We start from the raw sequence: 24,915 nt of genomic DNA on the forward strand, positions 1-24,915 counted from the left end.
GAGGGATAGTAAACTAAGCCAGCGTGATTTAACGACATCGTTCAAGACTTTAATACCTCGTTACGAAGGGGCCGATCTTTCGACTTTTTTACGATGCGACGTCTTTAGGAGAGCCCTTTGAAGAGACCGAACGTCGAGCGTCTCTTTGAAAGGCTCGCCCCGGCGATTCATCCTTACACGACCGACTCAAAATTTCATTAGTTAATTATGTACCGGAATTCAGCTAAGATTTTCTTTTCAGGATGTTGATCTATGTCGCATGATAGTTTGTAGTACGAATCTTTACGCAGGAGGCGACATTTTCGCAGAGGTTATTCAAGATAAGCACGAGTGTCTGATTTTAAAGGTTCTTCCTGAGATTAAAGCTCTTCATTTAGGTGGCGCGAGAACCGTTCGTGTTGTTCCGGAACGCAAACGCAAAAGTGATAATGACGGAACAGCGGGAATAAGTATTGATCGCGCTTTGCGGCTGGCCAGTAGTTACGGGCCGGTGTGGTCAAACAGTAGTAATAGAACCGGTCGTGGTTAGCCAGTAGTAAGAGCGTAGCTGCGGTCAGACAGTTAGTATCAGGTCCCGCTGCGGTCTGATACGAGCAGCTGCTCTACTTCATCATACTATGCTTCTGTTTTGAAACTTTTGATGGTTGTATCATTCAGTGTTATTTCAGCAAATGCAAAGTACACGCCATTATACTCCAATTTACTGCACATAAAATATTTTTTTTAGAGAATAACTATTACTTTTGGACCGAGCGTGTGCAAATACAGTGCTTTTGTATGCGCAGTGCTACTTTATGCTTTTTATACTTTTAACAAACGAGTTAAAAAAATGATGTAAAATATTACACTCACACTTTGTACGTTTCACACATTGCGTAATGATATTAAAACATATTAATTATTATTATGATAATATTATTATGGGATATTCATAACGACAAAAATATAATTTATCGGTAATTAAAAGCAATTAAATAATTAAAAGTGACATAGTAGAAACTGAAATTAAACGAGTTCCTTATCGTATTTTTTCAAGGAAATATGTAGAAACAAAGCCGATTAAGCGCTTAAGAGCGAATTAATTAAATAGATAATTACGACCTAAATGTCGTGCAAATAGTAATTCTTAATCTTCGGGATGAAAGCTTTCTATCATTTTCCAATTAATTAAAAAGTTTTTCAAATTTTGCAAGGTTTTTTCTTTTTACTAGTATCCGAATAAAAAAAATTCGATATTTTATTCTCACATTAGTAATTTAGAACGCAACGGCAGCGATCGATATTTTGTACATACATTATTACTTTTTCTTACTATTACATTAGTATGCAATAACATTATTTTTCCTTTACTACATATTTTTTGTATATGAATAATATAGATTCACGAATTTCTATTGCACGGAATAAGGTATTCCTAAAGCATTGAAGTCAATAGTTTTTGTTATTTGCACGTGGACAAAGAGGATTTGTAATTATTTTCCAGACCTAATTTTCTCCCTCTCTCTCTCTCTCTCTCTCTCTCTCTCTTCTCTTCTCTTTCTTTCTCTGTCTTTCTTTTGTGCGTTTGGGCGAGTTTCAATGATGACATGAATAAAAGATATGAGAGGAGAAATTTTCGCGTAGAGTAGAAAGTTGCGCCGACGAAGACAAATTGCGTTACAGAATTCCTCAGGGGAAAAATATAAATGATTATTCGCAAAGATAGCGAAGAAGAATAAAGCTGAAGATTGAGACATTCGTAATGTACAGCGATTAATCTCCTTGTTTTTTTAGATCGAAAACAGATACCAGCTGTTAAAATAATTACATTCTATTTGTCGAATCTACAATGGCCAAACTGATGTCGTTACGTCAAAGAGTATCTCCAATTGTCTTTGTATATTTAATCACGTAATGACGTAATCGATATAGCGAGGTTGTATCAATACTTGTTTAATATCCAAGTGCGATAATGCAATCGTCGCTGCAATCCAACGTACTTCATTCCGTAACGTGAATGCACGTGCACGCCGTTGTGCTTGGAGAAACCAGTTAGAGTAAACAAGAAACTCCTAAGCATACAGTCCTCATACTCTGATGTAGCTTGAACCATTGCGTACGCCAGAAATTTGCGAACCAAGGATGCAGCGGAGAAACAATAAAGTACAATAAGGTAGTTATAAATACGAAAGTACGATTTGAGATATTTAAATGAAATATGTACGAGCATGAATTTCCAGACTACGAATCTATTTCGCAAAATAAGTTTGCATCACCTCAATCTTTCCTTCACGCGTAATAACAAATAAACATATGCATATTAATGTACGATAAATAGTTTGCAATATAACTAAAAACTTTGCAACGCGCAAATTTGCGTGCTACCCTGCGATCGACGTGTGCGAGCTTCTTGCTTGATCTGGAGCCAAGGAAGAGACAGGATACGCCTCCGACAACCCATGATCCTTGACACTTGGAAACGGGCCAAGCGTAGGTTCTCCGGGGGCGTCGAACTTATGCCGCCGGCAGGCTTCCAAAATTATAGCCCGGCTGCGTCAGCAACTACGGTGTTTGTTTTCATCTCGATGTCGGCACGACCATCTATATATATACTTTTTCATACCGCCTCTTATCTCAATTTCCCGCCTATTGTTTACAATGGCGAGAATGATTTTTTCAGCGATCAGTAGATTGAATAAACGACGCGAGATGAAAGATATTTCAATACAGATATTCTCGCGCACGCGTATCAAAAGTCGATATTATTTTTGCCAATGGGCAAATATATATATATATATATATATATTTCAGTTACTTTAATCTTCTCAAAGAAAGCGGCGTCCCTCAGTTAGTTGTGGCGAAAAGAGAACGGTCGGAATGGTTTTCTAAAATCCGATTACTCCGGCCGACTTAAGCGGATTTTCGTGGAAACTACGTCACGCCTGCGTTTGAAATCCATTGTACTTATAAACAAAAAGATGACAGGATTTATCTTTTCGTGTTTCTTTGTAACAATGAAATTTATCCCCCTTTTTACGAATAAGGATAGTTTCATGTAGGCGTCGCAGAGCGATGTTCTTCAATACAGAAACTACAACTTCGGTGCAACATTTTTGTCCATTTGCGAATAATATTATTTTTGCACACAGGATGCATACAATCTTTATTATGATGACATGATTAGTTGTTTTACACTGATTTAATAGAGAGGAAATATGCAAATTTATAATCTCCCCTAACTCGAATATTTTCGACGAAGCTCTTTTATCTTTTATATACGTATATATAGGATATCTACTTTATCTATCTACATACGTTTGACCTATTTGCAGAAAACTTAAATATTATCTCCCATTATTTTAAGCCAGTGAACAAATTATTCGTTGTTCGTTATCTGCCACTCAGCTTGTAGCTAAAACGTTACAAATTTTCCTATATTAAGTCGAAATAATTTTAAACATTCGGCATCAGTGACTCGTCGATATATATCGCATCTAATATTACTCCCGTTTTAATTGATTTCAGATTGAATTACTTGATGGCAGGCTTGAGTCCTATGTGGTATCACGCCACAAACGTCGCCTTACACGCCGGTGCGTGCATCTTGGTCACCAGAGTGAGCCTCGTGGTAGCTGCACTTCGGCCAGGATTCGCGGCTCTCGCTGGATTGTTATTCGCCACTCATCCTGTACATACGGAAGCGGTAAGTGACAATTAATATACGAGAAATAAATGCTTTATCAATTAAAGATTTTTTTCAAGATTTAAATATGTAATTTTAAGTAAGAAATGCCAGAGTATAAGTTACATCTGATTCAATCCGGCTATTAGTATTTACGATCATTAACGATCGCGATCAGTTATGCCTCTTTTCAGCTGTAAAAGGCAAACTATTAATTGCACACGCTTCAGTTGATCCCTCGTTATTCCGTGATTTCGTTTGCTTACCGTTCGCTTACCGTTAGTTAATATTCAATAGCAATATTCTCGCGAACATGTACTTACGCGTTACATAGTTCGCAGCACACACAATGGCAAACCAAACAAAACAACAAGATTAGTAGAGTCCACTCGTCGCGTAACCGCCTCGCGTGCGCGAATAGGGTCTGACTGATCCGATTTTCGTAAGTGCATAAACATAATTAGCCTAATCTTATTATGGCTATGATCGTGACGAACAAAATTTGATGTGTTTGTTGCTCGAGAGAGAGAGAGAGAGAGAGAGAGAGAGAGAGAGAGAGAGAGACTGTTGCTTTAAGATAGACCTCTTTTTGCTGTAATCAACGTTGGCGTTTATCAGCCATAAGAGAACCACTTAGGATGTCTGCGCATGCTACTTTAGACGAATCGTAAGTTTTCTTTGGAACTCTATACAGACCGAAGAGAGGCAGTATTAGAGAGCTGCTAGCTTTCATCAAGTATTTCTACACGGCATTAGCGCGAGAATGATAAACTTCGATGTCGTTAATAATATTACTCTACTTAACCTGCTTTACTTAAGTATATAACTATGAAGCTTTGTTCGCCGTTATATGTATATTGCCTAAAATTATATTATTATGTATTCCTAGAAATAGAAATTTGTAGAGCGTTAGATTAGGAAGTCGGTAAATACAATACGAAATGGTGCGTCAGTAATTAGAATAACACATTCGCTTAATGTCGAAGACGATATATAAGTTGATAAAAGTCCGTTATTTTCTACGTATATCTATGAAAAATCGTTAAAAGATAATATAAACGATATATAACATATATGCGTACATTTTAATTTTATATTATTTCAAAATAATTTTACATAAATATTGCTGCATATCTATCGCACGTGCAAATTTGTTTCTTTTTTTTTATTGATTTATTATTCTACTCAACGGAGCTCATATTTATTCACGACTCAAGAATTGAAAACGAAACATCATACCGACGAACAATGCGTGTTAATTTTTCATAATTATGAATAAATAATTACACAGACGAGAAAAATGTGTGGGAATTAGATTGCATAGGTATGTATATAAAGGTGAATTCCGCGTCATTAGTTCAGAATCGTGCCTTTTGAGCGGAATTACTGACAGCATACGACACCGGTTCGCAAGTCCAGTCTCTGCCTATTACAAGCTCGGCCTGCTTGCCGGTCACGCACTGCATCCTGTTACAATCACGTGCGTGTAGTATTGCATGTATTATTCGTTGCGTGCACAGCGAGCCCTCGTTGCCAGTGTCACTATTGTGATATCATGTTCATGTCGTAGGGCGGATATGGCTAAGTCAGATAATACTCATATTAGATCGAATACTCTGCCGGACGCGATTAGTTTTATGCGAGATGGTATGACAATATCTCTTGTCATCCATGTAGCAATAGTAAAAAATCGCGCAAAAACTAACAGCTTCTACCTGGCATATAAAATTCTATATAAAAGTTTATTTTTAGCAATTTTATGAAAAATTCTGCGATTGGTTTTATATATAATTAATGTCATTTTCAAATTTGGAAGCAGTAAAATCGGTGATATGGTATATCGCAGCACATTTCTGGATGATAATTCAAATATTTACTCGTTCAAACCATTTTTGCCCAATTACATTAAATATTGAAACATTAGTCGGAGTGTTGGTATCATTTTGCCTCTATCGCGACAAAATCGTCACAAAACTTTTTTATACGATGTCATTAAAAATGTTTTTATTATGTTCTTTTTTCTTTAATTTATACTCTTTTGTCACGAAACGTTCATAAACTTGTCGCTAATATTAATAAATTATACCATATTGCGCACGAATATCGGAAATCTCGCGCTTCAATCGGAAAGCGCGACACCGCAGTATTAACCTCCGGCCTACCCGCAACTCCCGTTTCGCCTGTCATGGTACAGGATCTGTTGTCACATCGTTGCTCGCATTACTCTGACAGCAATCGCCGGCTCTCTGCCATTCAAATCAGTTGGTGCCGTTTGACTCTATTTGTCGAAATGATCATCCAACGAAAGTGCCGTCTGTTTCCGGATTAAGTCGTTCATTCGGTCGTTGAAAGGAATCTCCTATTAATTAAGTACAACACCATTGAAGCGTTTGGCTTTTGGTCCGGTGTAAACCGGTCTGAACAAAGGACGCGCGTTCGGAAGGGTAGGAAAAGGAGGGGGCTGAAGAGGGATCGAGTGAAGAGGGATCACTGACCACCGTCCTGGACTTCGTCGTTTGTCCGTCGAACGCGGAAATCTCTACGATCGATCAATTACCATGCTCGTGTCGCTGTTCATTATATAGGCTGCATTCTACTCGTGCTCGTATGACTAATTAATTGGCAGGAGCTCAATAGGCATTTGCAGATCGGTCGAATAAGGAACTGATCTTTTTACATGCACATGACGAGCTTAATTATAACAGCTAACATAACTAAGTGCTAAGAGAAAAATTTAATAATTTGTTTTATGTATAAAAAAATAAGGAAGAGAGAACACTGATGTCTAAATATTTAAAAAATGCTTTTGAATTCCTCATTTCCTTTGTTACATGCTTATGAAAAGGCTGTGTAGTTGATATATATCAAATATATTCCTCGATCAAAATTTATGTATGCTGGATTTCCCAATAGTAATGTATTCTGTGTATGTGTGTGTGTGTAGAGATTTTCGTGATATACATATAAATATATTAATAAAAAATCTTTCTAGAAAAAAAAAATAAAAAAAACAAATACATAAAAAAATATCTACATTATATTGTACATGTCAAACTTGTATATAACATATAGAAGTTTAAAAAAATAAAAAATGGTGCATTATATATATATATTTATATATATATATATATATATATATATATATATATATATAAGTATATACTTATATATTTATATACTCGATGTTTTTTTACCATAAAATAAAAGTTTATCATTCATCGATCGATGAAAAATTACATATTGGCGAGAAAAATTTAAAGCGCAGGATATATTTGAATCAATAAGTCGTTAAAGAAATAATCGCCGCCCATAAATATCACGATACATGAATTAAAATTCCCATTTCCCCAATGCTTCGATTCCTATTTCAAATGAATAAAATGTACAATATATCTATTTAAATAAATAACTGTTGCTTTGGTGCATTTACAAATTGTTAATACTGAGAATTAAATAAACTGTGACTGTGATAATGGTTAAAATTATCAGATAATAGTGATTTATTAGTATTATTAGATATAGAGAATAATTACGGTTTTTTCTTATAATGCTTCTCAAAGATTGACAATACGGAACGACCATTATCCGCACCTTTTGTCACGAGATTAATTAAATATTTTTTTTTAATTGAAAGAATCTGCAATCATTGAATTGTAATTATTATATGTGTGAGTCAAATACTTGTTATATCGCAATCTCTTGTTTTGTTTTAATATGTATTCAATTCATATAGTTTAATTGGCAATTGAATACAAAAAATAATAATAGATGTGTAAATCGAATGATTGTCTTTTTAGAGTATTCCAAAAAAGTTTTATTTTATCTTAATATAAATCTTAGCTAATAAAAAATATTAGTAAAAATCTTACATAAAAGCTAGAAGATATTTTTTGTTTTATGAATTCTAATGTAACGAGTTATTATATTTTATTATTTATTATTGCATTAGAGCATGGTGTTTTTTTATAAGAAATAAATAATCAGATAAAATATTAATAAAATTATCTCGTTCTTTTAAGAATTTACAAGTGCTTTAAGATTTTCTTATTTTATTTTATTTTTTGTTTTTCTATTTTATTGTTTACTTCAAAATTATAGCAAAAACACTCAAGTTTTTCGATAAAATTTGCGTCTTTCGATTCTCTCACAATCGTCTTACATTGCTCTTGGCTATTAGTCGTCGAATGTTATAATTTGTATGTAAAATTGGATGCATTGATTTTTTTGCGATATATGTATCTATCAGTAGTACCTGCATTTGTCAGATAAAACAAATATAGTTAAATGACAAAAATGATCTAGATTAGCTGGAACATTTAGACTGTGCGATGTCAGGTTCAAAGGTGTCTAAAAGATATATAATATAAATTATTTTATAAAATCGCTATCTATCTATGTATTTGGATTGGGAAATATATCCAGTCCATTAACTGATTCGGTTAACTATTTATTATCTTTGCTTTATTATCTCTCCTTCTCGTATACACATTCTCTTTTGAAACTTCAAAAATATTCACGAGTTGATTATTAAGTTATAGTATTTATTTAAAGTAATCGCATTTAAAATTCGCACTATTTTTTAATTAATTTACATTCTCAAATCTGCTAGCACACAGATATATGTTTCTTTCCTAATTGAATTGAATGAATTGTAAACATATTGTATCTGCATAACAAGTATTCAAAAGATTTGGAACTACTGATTATAATTTTAATTGTTAAATCGCGCCGCGCGATTTATATATCCACGTTCATAAGATTGCACATGCGAGAAAGAGAGAGAGAGAGAGTTTCGCTTTTAGCGCTTTAAATCATTTTTCTGTACCCATTGAATCAAGTGTTCATTCGTTCAATAACAATTATTTTACGATTTGAACCTTCAAAAAAGTATGTGATTTCTTTTATTTTCTGCGCGTATAAACCCGGCAAAGAAGAAGAACAAAATTCCCTGAAAATTTGTAACTATTTTATCGCATTAAAATGCGCTCACTTTCATACAATAGAAATGCTCGCTATTGAGTGAATGTAAGGAAACGATTTCCACAAGAGAAAGTGTAGATTAGAGAAATGGCATTTGGAAGAAAAACCACAAAGCCTATATAAGCTATGCTGTTATAATAATTACCTTAGGTAAAATAATCTTATTGTTTTATTTGCAGTATTTAATAATATTTAACATATTTTTTCTTTTTATTCAGTGTTTATTTCTTTGTTTCTTTTTGACGATATTTTTCCTCACATCATTGTGTACAATATATAACAATACGATTGCTTTTCACTTTATCATTGAATTTAATTTGGATAGCATACGATAATGCAAAAGAGAATATTAATTCAACTATCTCTTTACATACTAACGATAATAAGATTACTTGATTCTTATAAATTTATATCAAGATTTCTTTATTTATTACATACTCAAAGAAATATGATTAAAGGCAAAAACAAGACTTAATTATTCACAGTGCGCTACTCATTTTCCGAAAGATGCTTGAAATGAAATTTTACAGCTAATATGGGATATGGACCATTTCTTAAAATTTCATAGTTAAATAGATATTCGCCATGAAAGACAGATAAAATGGCTAATAATTTTATAGAAAGACATGTTATATAAAGCTTATTTTGGATTCGAGAGATCCGAGTCTCTGCTTAACGCGGGTGCCTTTGAAAACTGTTTAGTCGTATTGTCTTTACTCAAAGCATCCCTTGAATTGAAAAAGAAGAACGCGGTTCTTCCGCTTCGCGTATGTATTGTCGAAAGCAAACGGGTGGGCTAAAACAAAATACGTGTTCCATTTCACGATGTACGGAAGAGGAGTCGCTGGCTCGAAACACTCACGGAAGGGAAAAGAGGAAGGAGTAAGGAAGCAAAGGGAAGGAAGATCGAGCGAGATGCGAATCCTGAATGCTTCCTCTTTTCATCTAAAAGAACTAAAGAGCATCAGCGTGCATACCGGAATGTTTTCCAGGTATTGTTAGGGGGAAGGAGAGCGGAGGAAATGCATTCCCGTTAAATCATTCGTAAAATCGTAGGTGCCTTCGCGGCAAACTGCGATCTTTCCGACGTGAAAACTGAGGCATTTCTTCGTGTGCAACAATCCGTCCATTTTGAAAAATCAACAGGATTGTCAGTCATCGGATATCGCTTGTCCGCGAGAAAATAATAGAGGAATTTTGACATTTTAGTGTGCAAAAGTCCGTAATAAATCACAGCATGTCTCTTTTTGTTTTTTGTTTTTTCTTTTATACATAGCAAAGAGGATTAGCATGATCTAAATATTGTTCAAATTCTGCCTCGTTGTTAACCCATTCGTGAAATCGGTAGACATCTCTACCGCTGTCGAAAGATCGATTATCAAGTGATTATACTTTTTATAAAAAAATCTTCTCTTGCTTTTTCAGTCTAGCGGAAACTATTCTTTTTTTCTAATATTAATGCATAACAGGATGTGCGCCGCGTGTGTGTTGAATATTTCATAATTCTATCTAGAAATTTAAAGTTGTAGTTATAGCTAAAAATATACGAAATAAATTGATGCATTGAAAAGATAGATAGTGCGCGCAAACTCTCTAAAATTTTTAAGTTTTAATTCTTTTTTCAACTTTTCCTAATAAATCTCTTGATGAAATACATAAAATTATACTGCAAATTATGTGAATATTGAAAATTTTGTTCGTCGTTTATTGGAATATGGATAGATATTATGCAGTATGGCAAACTCATATCCTGTGGAATAATTGTGCTTAATACATATAATAGCCTGGTTACTAAATTAAGGGAAGCTCAATCGGTTGGTCTAGATTAACAAAGTAATTCACGGATCCCTATGGATTACCGATGACCAGTATCTCGGAATTAGTAAAGCCCTTGTAGATTATGCATTCCTATGACAACCGACTATCGAAATTGATTGATATATGTATGAATCCTATCGAAATTTTTAATTATATATGTGTTACTATCTTTATAAATCAAATTTGCTTGTCATTTATCATTGATGAACGACATATATGTTTCAGTAAAATTATTCAAGAATAAAAAATGAAAAGCATATTGTTGAAATAGACAAGAAATAATAATAATATATTATATTGCTTATATATATGAGATAATAAGGATGAAGAAGATTGGTAATAAAACTAAGAAGATTTCTTTTTTCGTGAAAGGCAATCTTTTATCTTTTTTTCCGGCTTAAAGCAAAGGCTAAAAGATATTCTTCGTATTAGCGGAATTGCGATTTCGGAAGTATACGTCATAATAGTTAATGATGTTGGAGCGTGATCGTAGAAATTAGAAATTATATCGTTATTTTCATCAGGTTTTAAGATTTTATTATTGATGATGAGATTGTTAGATTGACAGGCTGTTATTTCTTCAGTACAAAGATTTTCTCCTTTAATGCGCACATTTAATAATATAACTTATCAAAAAATTGATAATATTTTATATTCAATATTATATTCTATATATTATTTTCTATATTATTCTATATTCTATATTAATAGAAAAGATGAAATCTTTAATATTCGATTACACTTATTTACTCTTAATCATATTAACTTGTCTTACTTAGCAAAACAATGAAAAATAAATAATAAATAATAAATTAAACAGAATCAATAAAATAATTAAGAAATCGATATCGAATGTAATAAGTGATTAAATTGTAGTTTTATGCTGCAGAAGAAAATATAATTGCCTATGTGATACATTATTATCATGTACAAAATCCGATAAAGGTTTTATAAGAGCAATGATAAAAAAGGGTACTGCGGAATATTAAAATTTCGAGAACAGGATAATTATCTCGTCGCACGTTTGAGTCTGTTAATTAAGTACGTTCGCCTTCGTCCTTTTGCGGCAATCAAAAAGGTTCTGGGGAGACATATTCATTATCTCGCGGACCATCGATTTCGACGTTCTTACCCGAGGGGAATCCGCGGACGTCGGTTGGCCAAGTCGGCGACGACCTGGAGTTAACAGCGCGAGTTTAAAAGTGATTTATCTCTGATTTATGGAGGAAAGAGCACGGTACGCGGAAGCCGAAAGTTTCTCGGCTTCTCGGCGACGAGGCGGAAAGAATTATCGGCCGGGCACAATGGACAGGCGGTGATATCGTTTACACGTCGAATCCCACGACCGTTCGTTCTGCAGAGAAGACAAAAAGAATATCGCTCGCCTTCCTCGCCTTTGGCCGAAGAAAAAATATCGCGGCTTCTGCGAGCTCGGCGGATTTTCAGACCCCGAGCTATGCTAGAAACGGAAATGCCCGCCGTCGAGACGGTTGCAGTTGAGAATGCAGTTGATTCTTTTTATTCTTTTTTTTTTTTTTTACGGCGAGAGAAGTTTGTAATGAAAAATTTAATTCGCCGAGAAAACGGGAGAGTTATTCGCAACAGAATATTTTCGCTACGGTAAGCATTTTACCTGCTTCCGCACATCACTGTGTTCATTCTCTGCCTGCCTTTGATATTTCTCGCGTTTTAAGATATTCCCCTCTCGTATATCTCTCAGATTAGTCTATCTATCTGCGAATAGTTCGTGTGTGCTTTATATTCGCAAAGCTTAATGAGGAATTTGATGCAAATGTACCGACGTCAATCTAAGTTCTTGTTGCCGTAACGCGCGGTATAAACGCAATTTATCTAAAAGCACTTACACATTATTGGCAAGATTCCGCCTTGCTACGTTCCTCTTGGCCGCATGCGTTTGCGAAATCCCGCAGTGAAATATTCATGGCGACGGTATTCGCAACTACCAGCGGCGTAATTCCGCGCACGATTCGTAGGACGTCGATTCAAAGTAGAGGAGGTAACCTCGTTTCACGCGGACGAAACTTTTCTCTCCCCGGTTTCCACCGGTGTTCTTCCTTTTGAGCTGACGTCGAAACGTTACAGGAAACGTGTCGCTCCGTTCCCAAAGGAGCTTCGTCGAGCAGTCGATGTTCAGAAAATATCCGTAAGTTGGTGACGCGAGCAAAAATATTTGTCAGCGATCAAAGGTCGAAGTGCGCATGCAAAAGTACAATTTTATGCAAAATATATTTGCAACGTGAAACAATAAGACGAAATAGTTTATTAAACGTAACAATTCGCGCTCTGTCTCTTTCGTTTGTGACACAACAAAGCGAAGGCGTTCGAAACGATTTAAGTACACTTGACTTTTATCTTTTTTTTTTCCATTTTCACTCCCGGCCTCTTCTCCCTCATTCTCTCATCGGTTTAACGCTTGACACAAAAGGGTGTCTCCCGGAAACAGCCGGAAGTAGGAAGGTATCAGCTGGCTGAAGTCTGAAGCTGAGAGTTCCAGGTCTTGATTGCACGATTCATAACGTTCTCAGAATCCGGGCTCAGTTATTCGTCCAGTTCCCTTAACTTGCGCCGGTTCTATTCTCAGCCGCCACGTGATATGGCACGACGACGGATTCTCACATCCGGACAAGGTGGATCGCTCGTTACGGTCGAAACTCGAATTTGCGCCAGGATAGAGAACGATCAGAGGATTATGTCGGATCAAAGAGGCGTGCAGAGAAACGAGTGCTTCTCTCTCCAGCGCAAGTATAGCGAGCACACCGGACTTGGTAATTTATCATTTTCAATGTAGAATCATTTATTTCGCAGCACACGAGCAATATTTTAGCAGGACATTCGAAAACATTTCCAGCGTTTTCGCATTTGCAAGCTACCGTCGGTCTTTTCTATTCACAAGCTGGAAAACATTTTTTAAGGAGTTGAAAGGCAAGAATTGAATGAGAAAAAAAATCCATTAGAGCAAAGATTTAAAAAAGCTTCAAGCGCGAAATCGGAATTAAAAGAAACCGACCATGTAAGAAATATTCCATCTAAATTTGATGTAACGGGTTAAATTGAACTAACAAATTTTTATTCTTACTTCAGCGCGTAACATATTTTTTAATCTGTTAAAATATATTAAAATAGCGTTTAGATAGATAAATTTATTTCTCTTTTTTTAATTTTACGTTTTGTCGAGCATCTACATTTTCATATCGTTATTCCATGTCTTGTCAGTTTTCCGTTTTCTGTGATGCAGAAAACTTCACCATTGAACTCTCCATTATAGTTGACGTACACGCTATCTCTATATATGCATCTTTATAGATATAAGTCCTTTGAGAACGATGCTGAACTTTTATAAGCGTTCTACAAACAAGATCATAGAAGCTCTTTTTCACATAAGTATTTTATAGCTAGCAGAAAATAACTCTCTAAGCATTTGTTTTTAATGCAATTTATAGTTTATTTCTAATACGTATTTTAAGTCGCCTTATTAATACAGTTAATAATTATAGAAGAAATTTATATATTTTTATGAAAATAATCTGAAATTATTAATTATATGACACAGTATAATACATTTTCTTTGCAATACGTGTAACATGAATACATTACGATATAATGTAGACACACGCAAACTGTCATTTTCCTTGAATGGATCATAAAACAAGGCGAACGCGTCCCTTATTTGGCTTTAGAACGTGGATGGAGACACGTGCGGCCAATTGAAGTTCCATTCCACAAAAGTTGCTCCGCAACTTCCTAGCGACCTCTCCGCTCCCGGACTCAACTCGAGGAAAACCGCAGGAACCTCTGTGACGGTAATTGCGGACAAATAGAGAAAATACTTTTGATAGTAGCCGCAATGACGATCATCCCAATGTTCCGTACGAGCGGTTAGACGTTTCATTAAAGGATATTGCCGTTGCTCAGAGAATGGAAGAGGGAAAAGGGGGGTGCAAACTTCTTAAGGGTGAATCGGTTGCAGCATGCCGGTTTGACGACGGCGGGTTGGTGAACCAGCGAGAAGGTAACCCCCTTTCTCCCGACAATCGTTTACTCGAGAAATCTCCGGTAAGACGTTACCAATTATTAGATCATCGATGCGAGAATAGTACTCCGATCGGAAATGTCGAATCAGATAAAAGGATTAATTGAAATTGAATATTTTCTGTGAAGATTTTTCTCTTTCGCGATAGAATGTCATTATCTAAATTATTATCTGAGATTGTGTAGCGCTAAAATCACGTGTCGTATTTATTACGATTGTTTGACATTTCGGGCAGCCGTATCGCTACTTCAAAGTAAAATGAAAGATACGTTCACTTGCGCAAATAAGAAAAAAACTAGGAGAAGTCAAGCACCTGTCTTTTCTTTTCCGCCGTTTTCCACTCCGTTATCTGTTTGTGCCGCCAACAACTGACACGGAATACAGACGAGGTTAACAAGGTTGTCAAAATGACGTTCAGAGCGTTATAAATAGAGATGTAAAAATACAAGTTATCGTTATGCTTTGTAACGTAATAAGCTACGAATTGTTACGTTAATATCACAAGTTCTTTATAATATTACTGTTTATAGGAAACGATACTATCAAGTCTCTTTCATTATCGGTTTGGCGTTTGTCCACTTCGTTAGCCTTTTATAAAGTTCGAAGGGATTTAACGATGCCATTGTCGCGAGAAAGAGAAAATGAAGAGCAAACAGTAGTCTGTAAGAAGCTGAGGCTTTATTAAAACCTTCTATAATATTAAAGAGGTCGGAATATTACCGGCTTCTTGTACGTGCTTATATTCGTGAATAACGGCGGCTTCTAGAACATTTAGACTGTACCAAAATTGTATATTCTTGTTATATTATGAGATTATATAAAAATATGGTTGTGCGCATTATTATACGCGAACCCATATATTTTATTATTCTATAAATATGTATATAAGTTTAAAAAAATAATTCTATTTTATGTATATAATTATTATAAACATAAATATAAAATATTAGAATGCATAAGATACATGTTAATTATATTTTTTTCAAAATAATAATAGAATAGAAAAAACAGAAAAAAATAAATTAATAAATTAATAAATTAACTGGTGATTTAATCTTTTTATTATCGTTTTTATTATTATTTTCTAATAAAATATAATTAAATGTAACAATTCGCGGTTTCTTGTATCGCAGTTCTAAGTTTAGCTACTTTAGTTTACGGGGGGGACGATTAAATGTAAATGAAAAGCATTTTCAGTTCGAGGCTCGTTGTTATTGTTACTAGGTTTACGCATTGCAAGTATGTTTACTACAGTTGACTTGTTGTTACGGCGTAAGGTAATCACGTTGCCGTGTACGTTTCAAACGAGGTGCTCTCTCTTGAACGCCGTTATACTTTACAGCAATGTTCCCTCTCGCGAGTAGCGCCTCGTTCGCGCTTAGGCTGCAGCATGAGAGCCAAGTGATCGAGCTGTCGTTTCGTGGTTACGACGTCGTTGCTGTATCAGTGTATATTGCCAGTGAAAGAGGGACCTCCTATTGGTCCACGGAAGGGGATGAATTTTGCGAGCGCGCGGAAAGGGACGGGCGTGTTCGAGAGGAATGGGTTTACCCGCAGAGCTCGGTTTTAGGCCAAATTAAACATGAAGCTGCGCGATCGTTCCGGTTCGTGGAGTGTTTCCTTCACAGGAGATTCAACGCCAGGAATTGAGCCTGGCATACGTCTTTCCTGATACCATCGTACGTAGTATTCGAACGTTTAAATTTATATCATCATTCAGACTAATATATACTGCAAAGTCAGAAATATTAACGTTGGTCAAAAGGGAGCAGAGAGAAAGAGTGACTTTACGTCCTCATCTTCATCTTCATTTGTCTAATATCACTTCAAGTAATATATATTACGATGTGAGTTTTATGTAGCATTTTGCGAACAGAGTTTTATCCAGATAGATTCGAATAGAGCGGAATATGACATTTAAAATAATGATTTAATTTACTTACTCGTTTCGTAATTATTCGCGAAATATTTGCGAATTAGCTAATTAAAACAATTATTCTCATCGTATGCTCTACCAGAATTATCTTTCGTTAATGCACAATCGATTGTGACATTATCCCGCAGAGAGCTTGTATTACTCACATTGGAAATTTGACGTATGTTGCAGGTCGTTGCACGTCATCGTTGATATGCATCACTACTTTTCTCTCCCCTTGTTGGCTGCGGTTTACCACGTTAAATGACGATATTAATTAATTTGTGAGAATATTAATATTGTACGAGCGTAGACGCGTGCGTTTAATTCGCTATCGTATGCAACAGTAGAATTGAGAGAAACGCAAAAATAATAAATACTCGTAGATTACTATTTATGCTATAGTATTATTAATACGAGACACATTAAAGTTTTGTAAATAAATATCATTTAATTACTAATTTATTAATTAACTGTTGGAATATCTTTGGAAAATAACAGTAAAAAATGTAAAAGATTTCAAGATGATATTATTTAGCAGTTTCATAAAATTCTCCATAAAACTTTTGCATAGATATTCCGACGTTAATCAACTGGGTTATTAATATCTGAATAATAGTCCACGCTTTCAGGAATAAAAAGAAAAACGTATTGATTTAAGAGAGAAAAGAATTGAGCAAGAAAACTTAAAGAAATCTAGGACTTCGAGTTATCTCAAAATAACGAGCAAACTCTTAAGAAAGTGTAGCGCTTCATATAATCAATTAGAACTCCAGAACGAGTGAGATGCTAATGGAGTTCGACTAAGTACAAACTAGAGCAAACTAGTGTCGAGTCGAATGAACGCATCAGCCTCCTCAGGCTCGTATCTATCTATATTGTAAATCCGTCGTCATGCGTGGAAAGCAAGCGATCGCAAACTGCTATTCTCTCGATCCCACTATCTTTTTTATATCGAATTTTATATTTTAGAAATAAATATGCTCACATATGTGTTCTCTAACAGCCTAAAAAGAAATTATTGAGTTTTCGGAAATATATAGATAAAATATTTAAAAAATTGCAAAATGAATTGAAAAAATTAAAAAAGCTTCCTATGAGATTATTAAAATGAGTAATAAACAATTATTTATTTATGTTCTCACTTTGCATTATTTGCAAGTTACAATAAATATCTCTCGTACGCCATTCTTTGTTTTGGAGAATTCTTTGTTTTTGGAGAATTTTATCCATTATCCCTCGCCATAAATCTGACAGGTGCCGAAGGAATCTATCGCAAAATGGTCATCGTAATCTCTGTTATCTTAAGTTATCTAAGACCCTTCGGTTATGGTCCCTTGCTTCCAGTAAAGAGAGAGCCTGCTTCGGACTTCGGCTTGCTTCTTATTCCCTTTGACGTTGACGGAGCATTGTTTCCCCTAGCAAGATTTCCTCCGGGTCCACTTGCTACAAGAGCAGCAAGGATGGAGATATGGCAAAAAATAGGATGAGATTGTAATGAAATGTCAACTCAATGTTTATCTTCTGCTAACTTTGTTGGAATGTTCGATTAGCCGATATAAAACAATATTTTAAGTAATACCGATAATATTTCTTTTCTTCTTTCATGCGAAAATCATTAAAAGTACATTATATATTTTGCTCGCGTATTTCACATGTTTCGTACTCATGCCAAAGTTGAAGGATAAATGCTAATTGTTACTCTTCTCTCTGGTGCTGTTTTGCTATAATTGAATGATTAATTGCATCTCCGTTCTCGCGCGCTGCTGAAAGCGTATATTCATCAATGTCTCTCGTACATATCTATAATTACAGTTCTCAATAATAATTTTAGCGTCGGCTATGAATCATAATGTCGTTTATTTTCAATGCATCTTTGAATTATTATTTGTCAAACGCATCAGAGAATAATATATTGCTAAATAAGTTATCAACAACGTATATCACGCTTAATAACTATGATAAATTTAACTTTACGCTATTAACATATTATGCGAGAATAATTTCAAATATTTAGGTTAAATTATTGCAATATGTAATTGATGACATTTTAATCAATGATATGTAATAAATAGCAAATTTAAAGACGCTTACACACATACGAATATATATATATATACACCAGTAACCGGAGTATCTAGATATATTGACTCAATAAGATATTTGAAATGTTGAAATGCTTCGATTTAAGAAAAAGAATCCTAACATGTTTCTTCAGAAAGAACTTTATGCCGGGAATCCGCTGATTTCTCACCATTTCTGTCTCGCATTTCTGTTGCCCTGGCAGATTGTATCCCTGCGATTCTCCATGGAATTAATTCGTTAAGAGGTGGGAGGTTGGCCGTTCCACCGTGATAGACGGGGTTCGTAAATTTTAGAGGTACACCTGGTACTCTAGCCCGGTAGGACGGAAGGAAGGAAGGAAGGAAGGAAGAGAGATGAGTACGACGGGTAAATCCAGCTTCCGGTAGCAGGTCGGCTTCCCTAGCTGGAGTTGATCCTTGAGAATCTCGGTTATTCACTCGTGTTAGACTGTCGATAACTTGGATACAATCTTAACCTTGCCCACTTTCGTTTTTCCCTCGCACTTTTATGTACTCGCTCGTCTTGTCCGTCATCTCGTTTGCCATCAGGGAGATCTTTGGTTTGGCTTCTTCACATATCTTCTGGATCAGCCTTCTCGTTTTACACCGCTAAATCCAATATCATGCTGTCGTTTCATATTTTCTGAGAGGATTTAGGCATAGCTTTTGCTTTTATTGCATTTCTACGCTTTTCCCTTTTCGCTTCTAAGATAAGAGAAACTCAGATGACAAATTGCTTATAAGCGCAACTTGTTGAATGAATAAAATTTCTGAAAACAAACTGAAGTGCACGTGCTCGAGTCTTAAACTACTATAGTATATATAAATGTATATATGTATATACACACAGATATATACATTAAAAATGCAAGTACTTATATCTGGCATTTATATATTGCAGCAAGGCTGTTATGACGCTGTGTGACGTTGTAATATTATGTATTACTATATCTCATCTCATTTTATGTCGCAGGTGACTGGCATCGTAGGCAGAGCGGACGTTCTAGCGTGCATTTTCTTTTTACTATCCTTCCTTGCCTATCACGGGTGAGTATGGCTTAAACTCTTATAGACTTACTAGCTAGTTGGCTTAATATTTAATTTTTTTTTTCAAGTTAACACAAATACGAATGCGCAAACGTTTTATATATTAAATTTCTATTTATTTGTAAAGTATATCTTTTCACGTAAAATATATGTAACATGGAATTACACACAAAAAAAAGGAGAGAATTTGATGACTATGCCGAGAGAAAAGAAAACTCGCTCTATCTCACGCATACAAATCTAATGAGTTACGAAGTTGAATAGAATAGAATACCTCTCTGTAAACCCAGGAGAACTTAGAAACTGCGTCTACGTCAAGAATGTCGAGCGACACTTAATGTCGCGACAACGCTAGTCTGACGCCAAAATAGCGACCCCCATTCGTTTTCATGAACATAGAACCTGAAAATTATAAACTAAACTAATTTACTCCACGAACTACCATAGCTATGCGGGAGCGTCGTAAATGTGCCCCGGGGGTTGCTCACATCGATCTTCAGTGTTAGAGCTAGAAGAAGAATGACTTCACGCTCAAAACAATTTCAATTATGTTTCTGAAGAGACATTATTCTAGCGATATTCATTTTAATTCAATGTAGATGTATTCCGCCACTTATGCTATCTATTTTTGGAATAAATTTAATTAACTGTAGGAAAGAGAGAGAGTCTAGCACGCGGTAATACTTGAAACAAAAATTTCATGACGAAAAAATCTGTAAAGACGAACTCTATTGCGAAAGCTTTAAAAAACCTCCATGGAGGTATTCCAACAGAAAAGAGCGGTCGCGGAAGACAAGAAGGTAAAACTCCGTCTGTAGGACTAGCCTGGAGCGGTCAATGGCTGGCGGGAGGGTAAGATGCTTGTCTTCGAACCTGAGAAATTGATTACTCTTGGCTGCCTTTGAGTACTCTTTCTCCTTCGTTTCCTTCCACTTTTACTTCATCGCCTCGCTCTCTATGCTTATCTTTCTTTTTTTTATCTAACTAGTGTCTCTTAGATTCTCTACCTTCATTTAATGTCTCTCAACGATTTACGTTGCACGTTTAAATCCCTTGGCGAGTAAGCGACCGATGATTAATTCCAATTATACATTTGGCTCAAGACTCTCATCGTTCCCTCGACTCTCGACCGTTTTATTTCTCTGTAGAATGAGTACATTCTCGTTCGTCCTCCATTGTAGTTGTGGCGAGTTACTATTAATCTTGCTTAGAAAGCTTTGATGTAAATTGTAAGAAACACTTTCATTTTGCCGCGGTACTTTTAGCCCGTTTTTAGCTGCGAGGAGCTATGTGATCTTGTCCCGGCGGACCAGTTTCGCATTGGTCCCGTTGTTCCTAAAATCCCGAGTGACATCTTGTAACGGATCTGTCACCTGACGTAGATTGATGTACACGCCGACTGACATAAACGAATAAATCCTGCTTGTCTTTGGATCTATGTTCTTGGTGAGAATTGTTTCTCAATACCGGTGTTTATCCAAGGAGAAAAAAATATATTAGAGATATCTCACACGAAATATATTTGCAGAGATAAATATTATCACGTATAGAATTTTCTTTATGAAATTTTAAATTATTCTATTTATAATAGATTTCGCATCACATTTATTTTTCATATTTATTTTTATAATGAAATAATAGAATTGTATGAAAAGATTTTACACTGTAAATACATACACATAATTCTTTTCGCGGGATTTTTATGCGTATAAACCACATTAAATCTGTGTATCTTTTTTTCAATAAAAAAAAGAATTACAAAATATTGTACTCAATACGACTGTAGAACGGTCGTGTTTAAACTACACTAATCTATAATTATTACTTGTTTTAAATTTATAATTATTGTATAATTAAATCTGTAATATTTCTAGACAAGTCTAAAAATAAAAAATATATTGATTTATGTTCTTCAAGTTCATAAGAAATATGATTCAGTTTATGATTCTATAATATTTTTTATTTAATTTTTAAATTTTTTTTTTTACAGCCAACAGACGGCTTACGTATGGTCCAGTGTTTGTCTCGGTGCCCTGTCGATGTTGGCGAAGGAAACTGGCGTTACTGTTCTGGCACTAAACCTTCTTTACGATCTCTGTCGTTCCTGGCATTCAATCAAGAAGTAAGTGTTTAAGCCCTCAGTGTAATGTACCTTCCAGCGCGGAAATATAAGGTTTGATGTCGAGGAGTAAACTTTAAATTGATATAGTTATCTTGATTTCAATTACTTATATATATGCGTTAGAACCAATATAATTAATTTAAGATATTTGCAACAGTTGGATCTTAGATGAAAAAAATCGTAAAACACAAAGTTTCTTTGCTTCTCGTTAAAGATAACGTGACTGTATGTACGTCGGCAATTAAATTACCTTAAATTTTATGTCGCATGTTCCAAAGCGGTAAATATGCTTTTCGTGACGGTAGAAAATACGGTCATAATATTTCGGGGTGAATTCCATATCAAAATTTCACTTTTTTCAAATATTGATCATATATGCATTATTAATTTCATAGTAAAGGTTCATAATACTAATAAAGTATTCAGTTTATTTGTTATAATATATGTAATATATACACACTGGCGGATCCTGGGGGGGGGGGGGGTAAAACCTCCCCCTTGCAAATTAAAAAAAAACTGTTTTGCTGAATTTGTTCAAAAAATATAAATAAAGAAAAACAAACATTAAAGAGCTATTACGTCAGGATCCGCTAGTGTATATGTATAAGTATAAGATACACTGTAAATTATACTCATTACGCATTCAAGGAGTTAAGTGTAGATTAAGTCAGACGTAGGACGAAATGATGAGATAATTTCATTGCTCGAAAATAATTAGGTGAAATTCTTTATATCTATATAATATATACAATATGTATGTATAAGATACATTGTAAATTATACTCATTACGCATTCAAGGAGTTAAGTGTAGATTAAGTCAGACGTAGGACGAAATGATGAGATAATTTCATTGCACGAAAATAATTAGGTGAAATTCTTTATATCTATATAATATATACAATATGTATGTACAAGATACATTGTAAATTATACTCATTACGCATTCAAGGAGTTAAGTGTAGATTAAGTCAGACGTAGGACGAAATGATGAGATAATTTCATTGCACGAAAATAATTAGGCGAGAAATTCTTTATATCTATATAATATATATACATATATATATACACTGGCGGATCCTGGAGGGGGGGGGGAGGTAACCTCCCCCTTGCAAATTAAAAGAAACAGTTTTGCTGAATTTGTTTAAAAAATATAAATAAAGAAAAACAAACATTAAAGAGCTATCGACGTCGTTGATCCCGGAATAAAAGCTAATCATGAAACCAAAAATATTAAATAAAATAATTTTGCAAACCCCCCCCTCCCCCATTATCGACGTAGGATCCGCTAGTGAATATGCATATAACTTGTGAGATATAAATAGCCATAACACTAATTTTTTATACACATTGGTTTTCCAGGTCTATTTTCGAAGCCAAATGGAACGACGATTCTAGATATTTCTCAAGACGTGCTGCAGCATTACTCGTTTCGGTAAGTTAAATTAAATCTGTGCGCTTGTGTATCTATTCATAATAATGCTAATTAGTATATTATGCGATTATACGCTTGAATCAGGTTTCAATCTCTGATTTGCAATATAAACTCGCCAAATTAATACGAGCATGTCATGACAAAATCATGTGTTTCAAAGTGAATTCGGTGATAAGTTTCATGCTAATAGATCAATGTCATTTAATATCGATTGTTGATGGCAATTAGTAATATTTTTAAAAAATTGCGAGGAAAAAAGTGACTCTACAATCTGAAATATAGATATGAGAAAGTAATGGTCAAAGAGGATTGGATCCTCTTAACGCACCATGTACATTCAGTCATGCATGAAAAACCTCATAGAATTTGCAGACGAGTGGCAGAAGCGACCGGCTTTGTTATTATTGTATTAACGACAATGTCTGCACTTCTGGTATCCAGAGAATTGTAGAAACGCCCATGACTATATTTATCCATTTAGATCCGCGCACCCTCAACTTATCACGTAACTGGATTAATGGAAAACTCAAGCTCCAGTAAGCTTCGGCAGCAATTGAACCGTATTGAATCGTTTATTATTGATTTATCCTTGATTGTGTTATTCACCAAATTTATTGAATTGTATGAAGAAGAAGAAGAAAATTCTGATTAAATGTTTGTCGATTGTTTGTAATTGTATATACGCGTGCTGTAACAGTATATAGCTGCTACTAGTGTCCGCTTGGTGTTACTCCTAAAAGGATTATCTACGTGCTAAGAAAACACGATCGTCGCTCTTCTATAATCCGCGGAATTAACGCGGATCCCCTATTCGCGTGTCCGCATCGTTAATTCTTAACGACCGATATCTTTCGTTTTTATCACCCGACTGTAGTTAGACACCGATGTTTACAGCAGTTTGCGTCTTAAGCAAATTTAACGATCGTTACCATAGATACACTCGACGTCGAGAATTTCTCTTCACGGTCGTGGAAAATAAATAACATTCTCCTGAATTGCTATGCAGCAAGACAAACTGTGTAGCGAGCGAAGCATGGGATGAAATAGCGCCAGTTCCAAAAGATCAACAGGATGATATATGATTCATATAAATAGGTATTGTATGACGCTCGACAATCGAGTATATGGCACAGGTTTGCCATTGATACCCACAATAATAATCAGCTTTCTGGTAATTAGTTTTGTTAAATAACATCGATGAGAGAGAGAGAGAGATTGCATAATCAAATTATTTTCCATTCAAGATTTATTTAAATTAAATGTTAAATTAAATATTAATGAAATATTAAATATTGAACTTGAGCATATTTCAAAGAAACAGAAAATTTGCGCAGTTTACTTTTGATCGAACATTTTATGAGCTCAATTTAGAATCAATTTAGAATCCTCCTTGGAATTTAATTTTTAAATGAGATCTAAAGTTTTTTACGAATGATAAAAAAGAGAGCATTTTTTAGAAAATTCTTTCTTCCTCTCGCCCTCTTGTAGCAAAATTCACGTACACACGTATGTGTGTGTGTGAGAAGTACCTTAAATTAAAAAAAAAATCTTAAGTGAAGTAATAAATTTTATCGCGATAGAGGACGTGAATTCCGTATTTTCGGCACGGATTCATCGAAGTCACGCTGGTCGATTATTACGACATCATGTAACCCCTAAAAGGAGTTTATGAAGTGCTATTAAATCCTCGGCATTTTACGATCGTCGATGTTCATGCCCAAGAAACACGGGCTTTTGCGGCGCCGACGCTCATCATCTTTATTATCGCGAATTAATTTAGACGGCATTGTACTAAGTACACCTA

The 24,915-nt window shown here is 34.9% G+C and overlaps 1 protein-coding gene across 3 annotated transcripts in view; it reads left to right on the forward strand.

Moving 5' to 3' along the window:
- LOC145934978 (protein O-mannosyl-transferase TMTC1-like) overlaps positions 1–24,915 on the forward strand; it is a 149,085-nt gene that overhangs the window by 68,114 nt on the left and 56,056 nt on the right. For all 3 annotated transcript variants that reach the window (XR_014425137.1, XM_083035934.1, XM_083035933.1), the window contains 4 exons: positions 3,505–3,682; positions 19,483–19,556; positions 21,547–21,678; positions 23,039–23,111. Coding sequence is in view for 2 of the 3 variants with exons in the window: in XM_083035934.1 (XP_082892060.1) it covers positions 3,505–3,682; positions 19,483–19,556; positions 21,547–21,678; positions 23,039–23,111 (457 nt within the window). In the remaining variant the exon portion in view is untranslated. The remainder of the gene's footprint in view (positions 1–3,504; positions 3,683–19,482; positions 19,557–21,546; positions 21,679–23,038; positions 23,112–24,915) is intronic.

This window comes from Prenolepis imparis, unplaced genomic scaffold, assembly GCF_030444845.1.
Source record: "Prenolepis imparis isolate NDT839.2.m4 unplaced genomic scaffold, iyPreImpa1.0 SCAF_4, whole genome shotgun sequence".
NCBI lineage: Eukaryota > Metazoa > Arthropoda > Insecta > Hymenoptera > Formicidae > Prenolepis > Prenolepis imparis.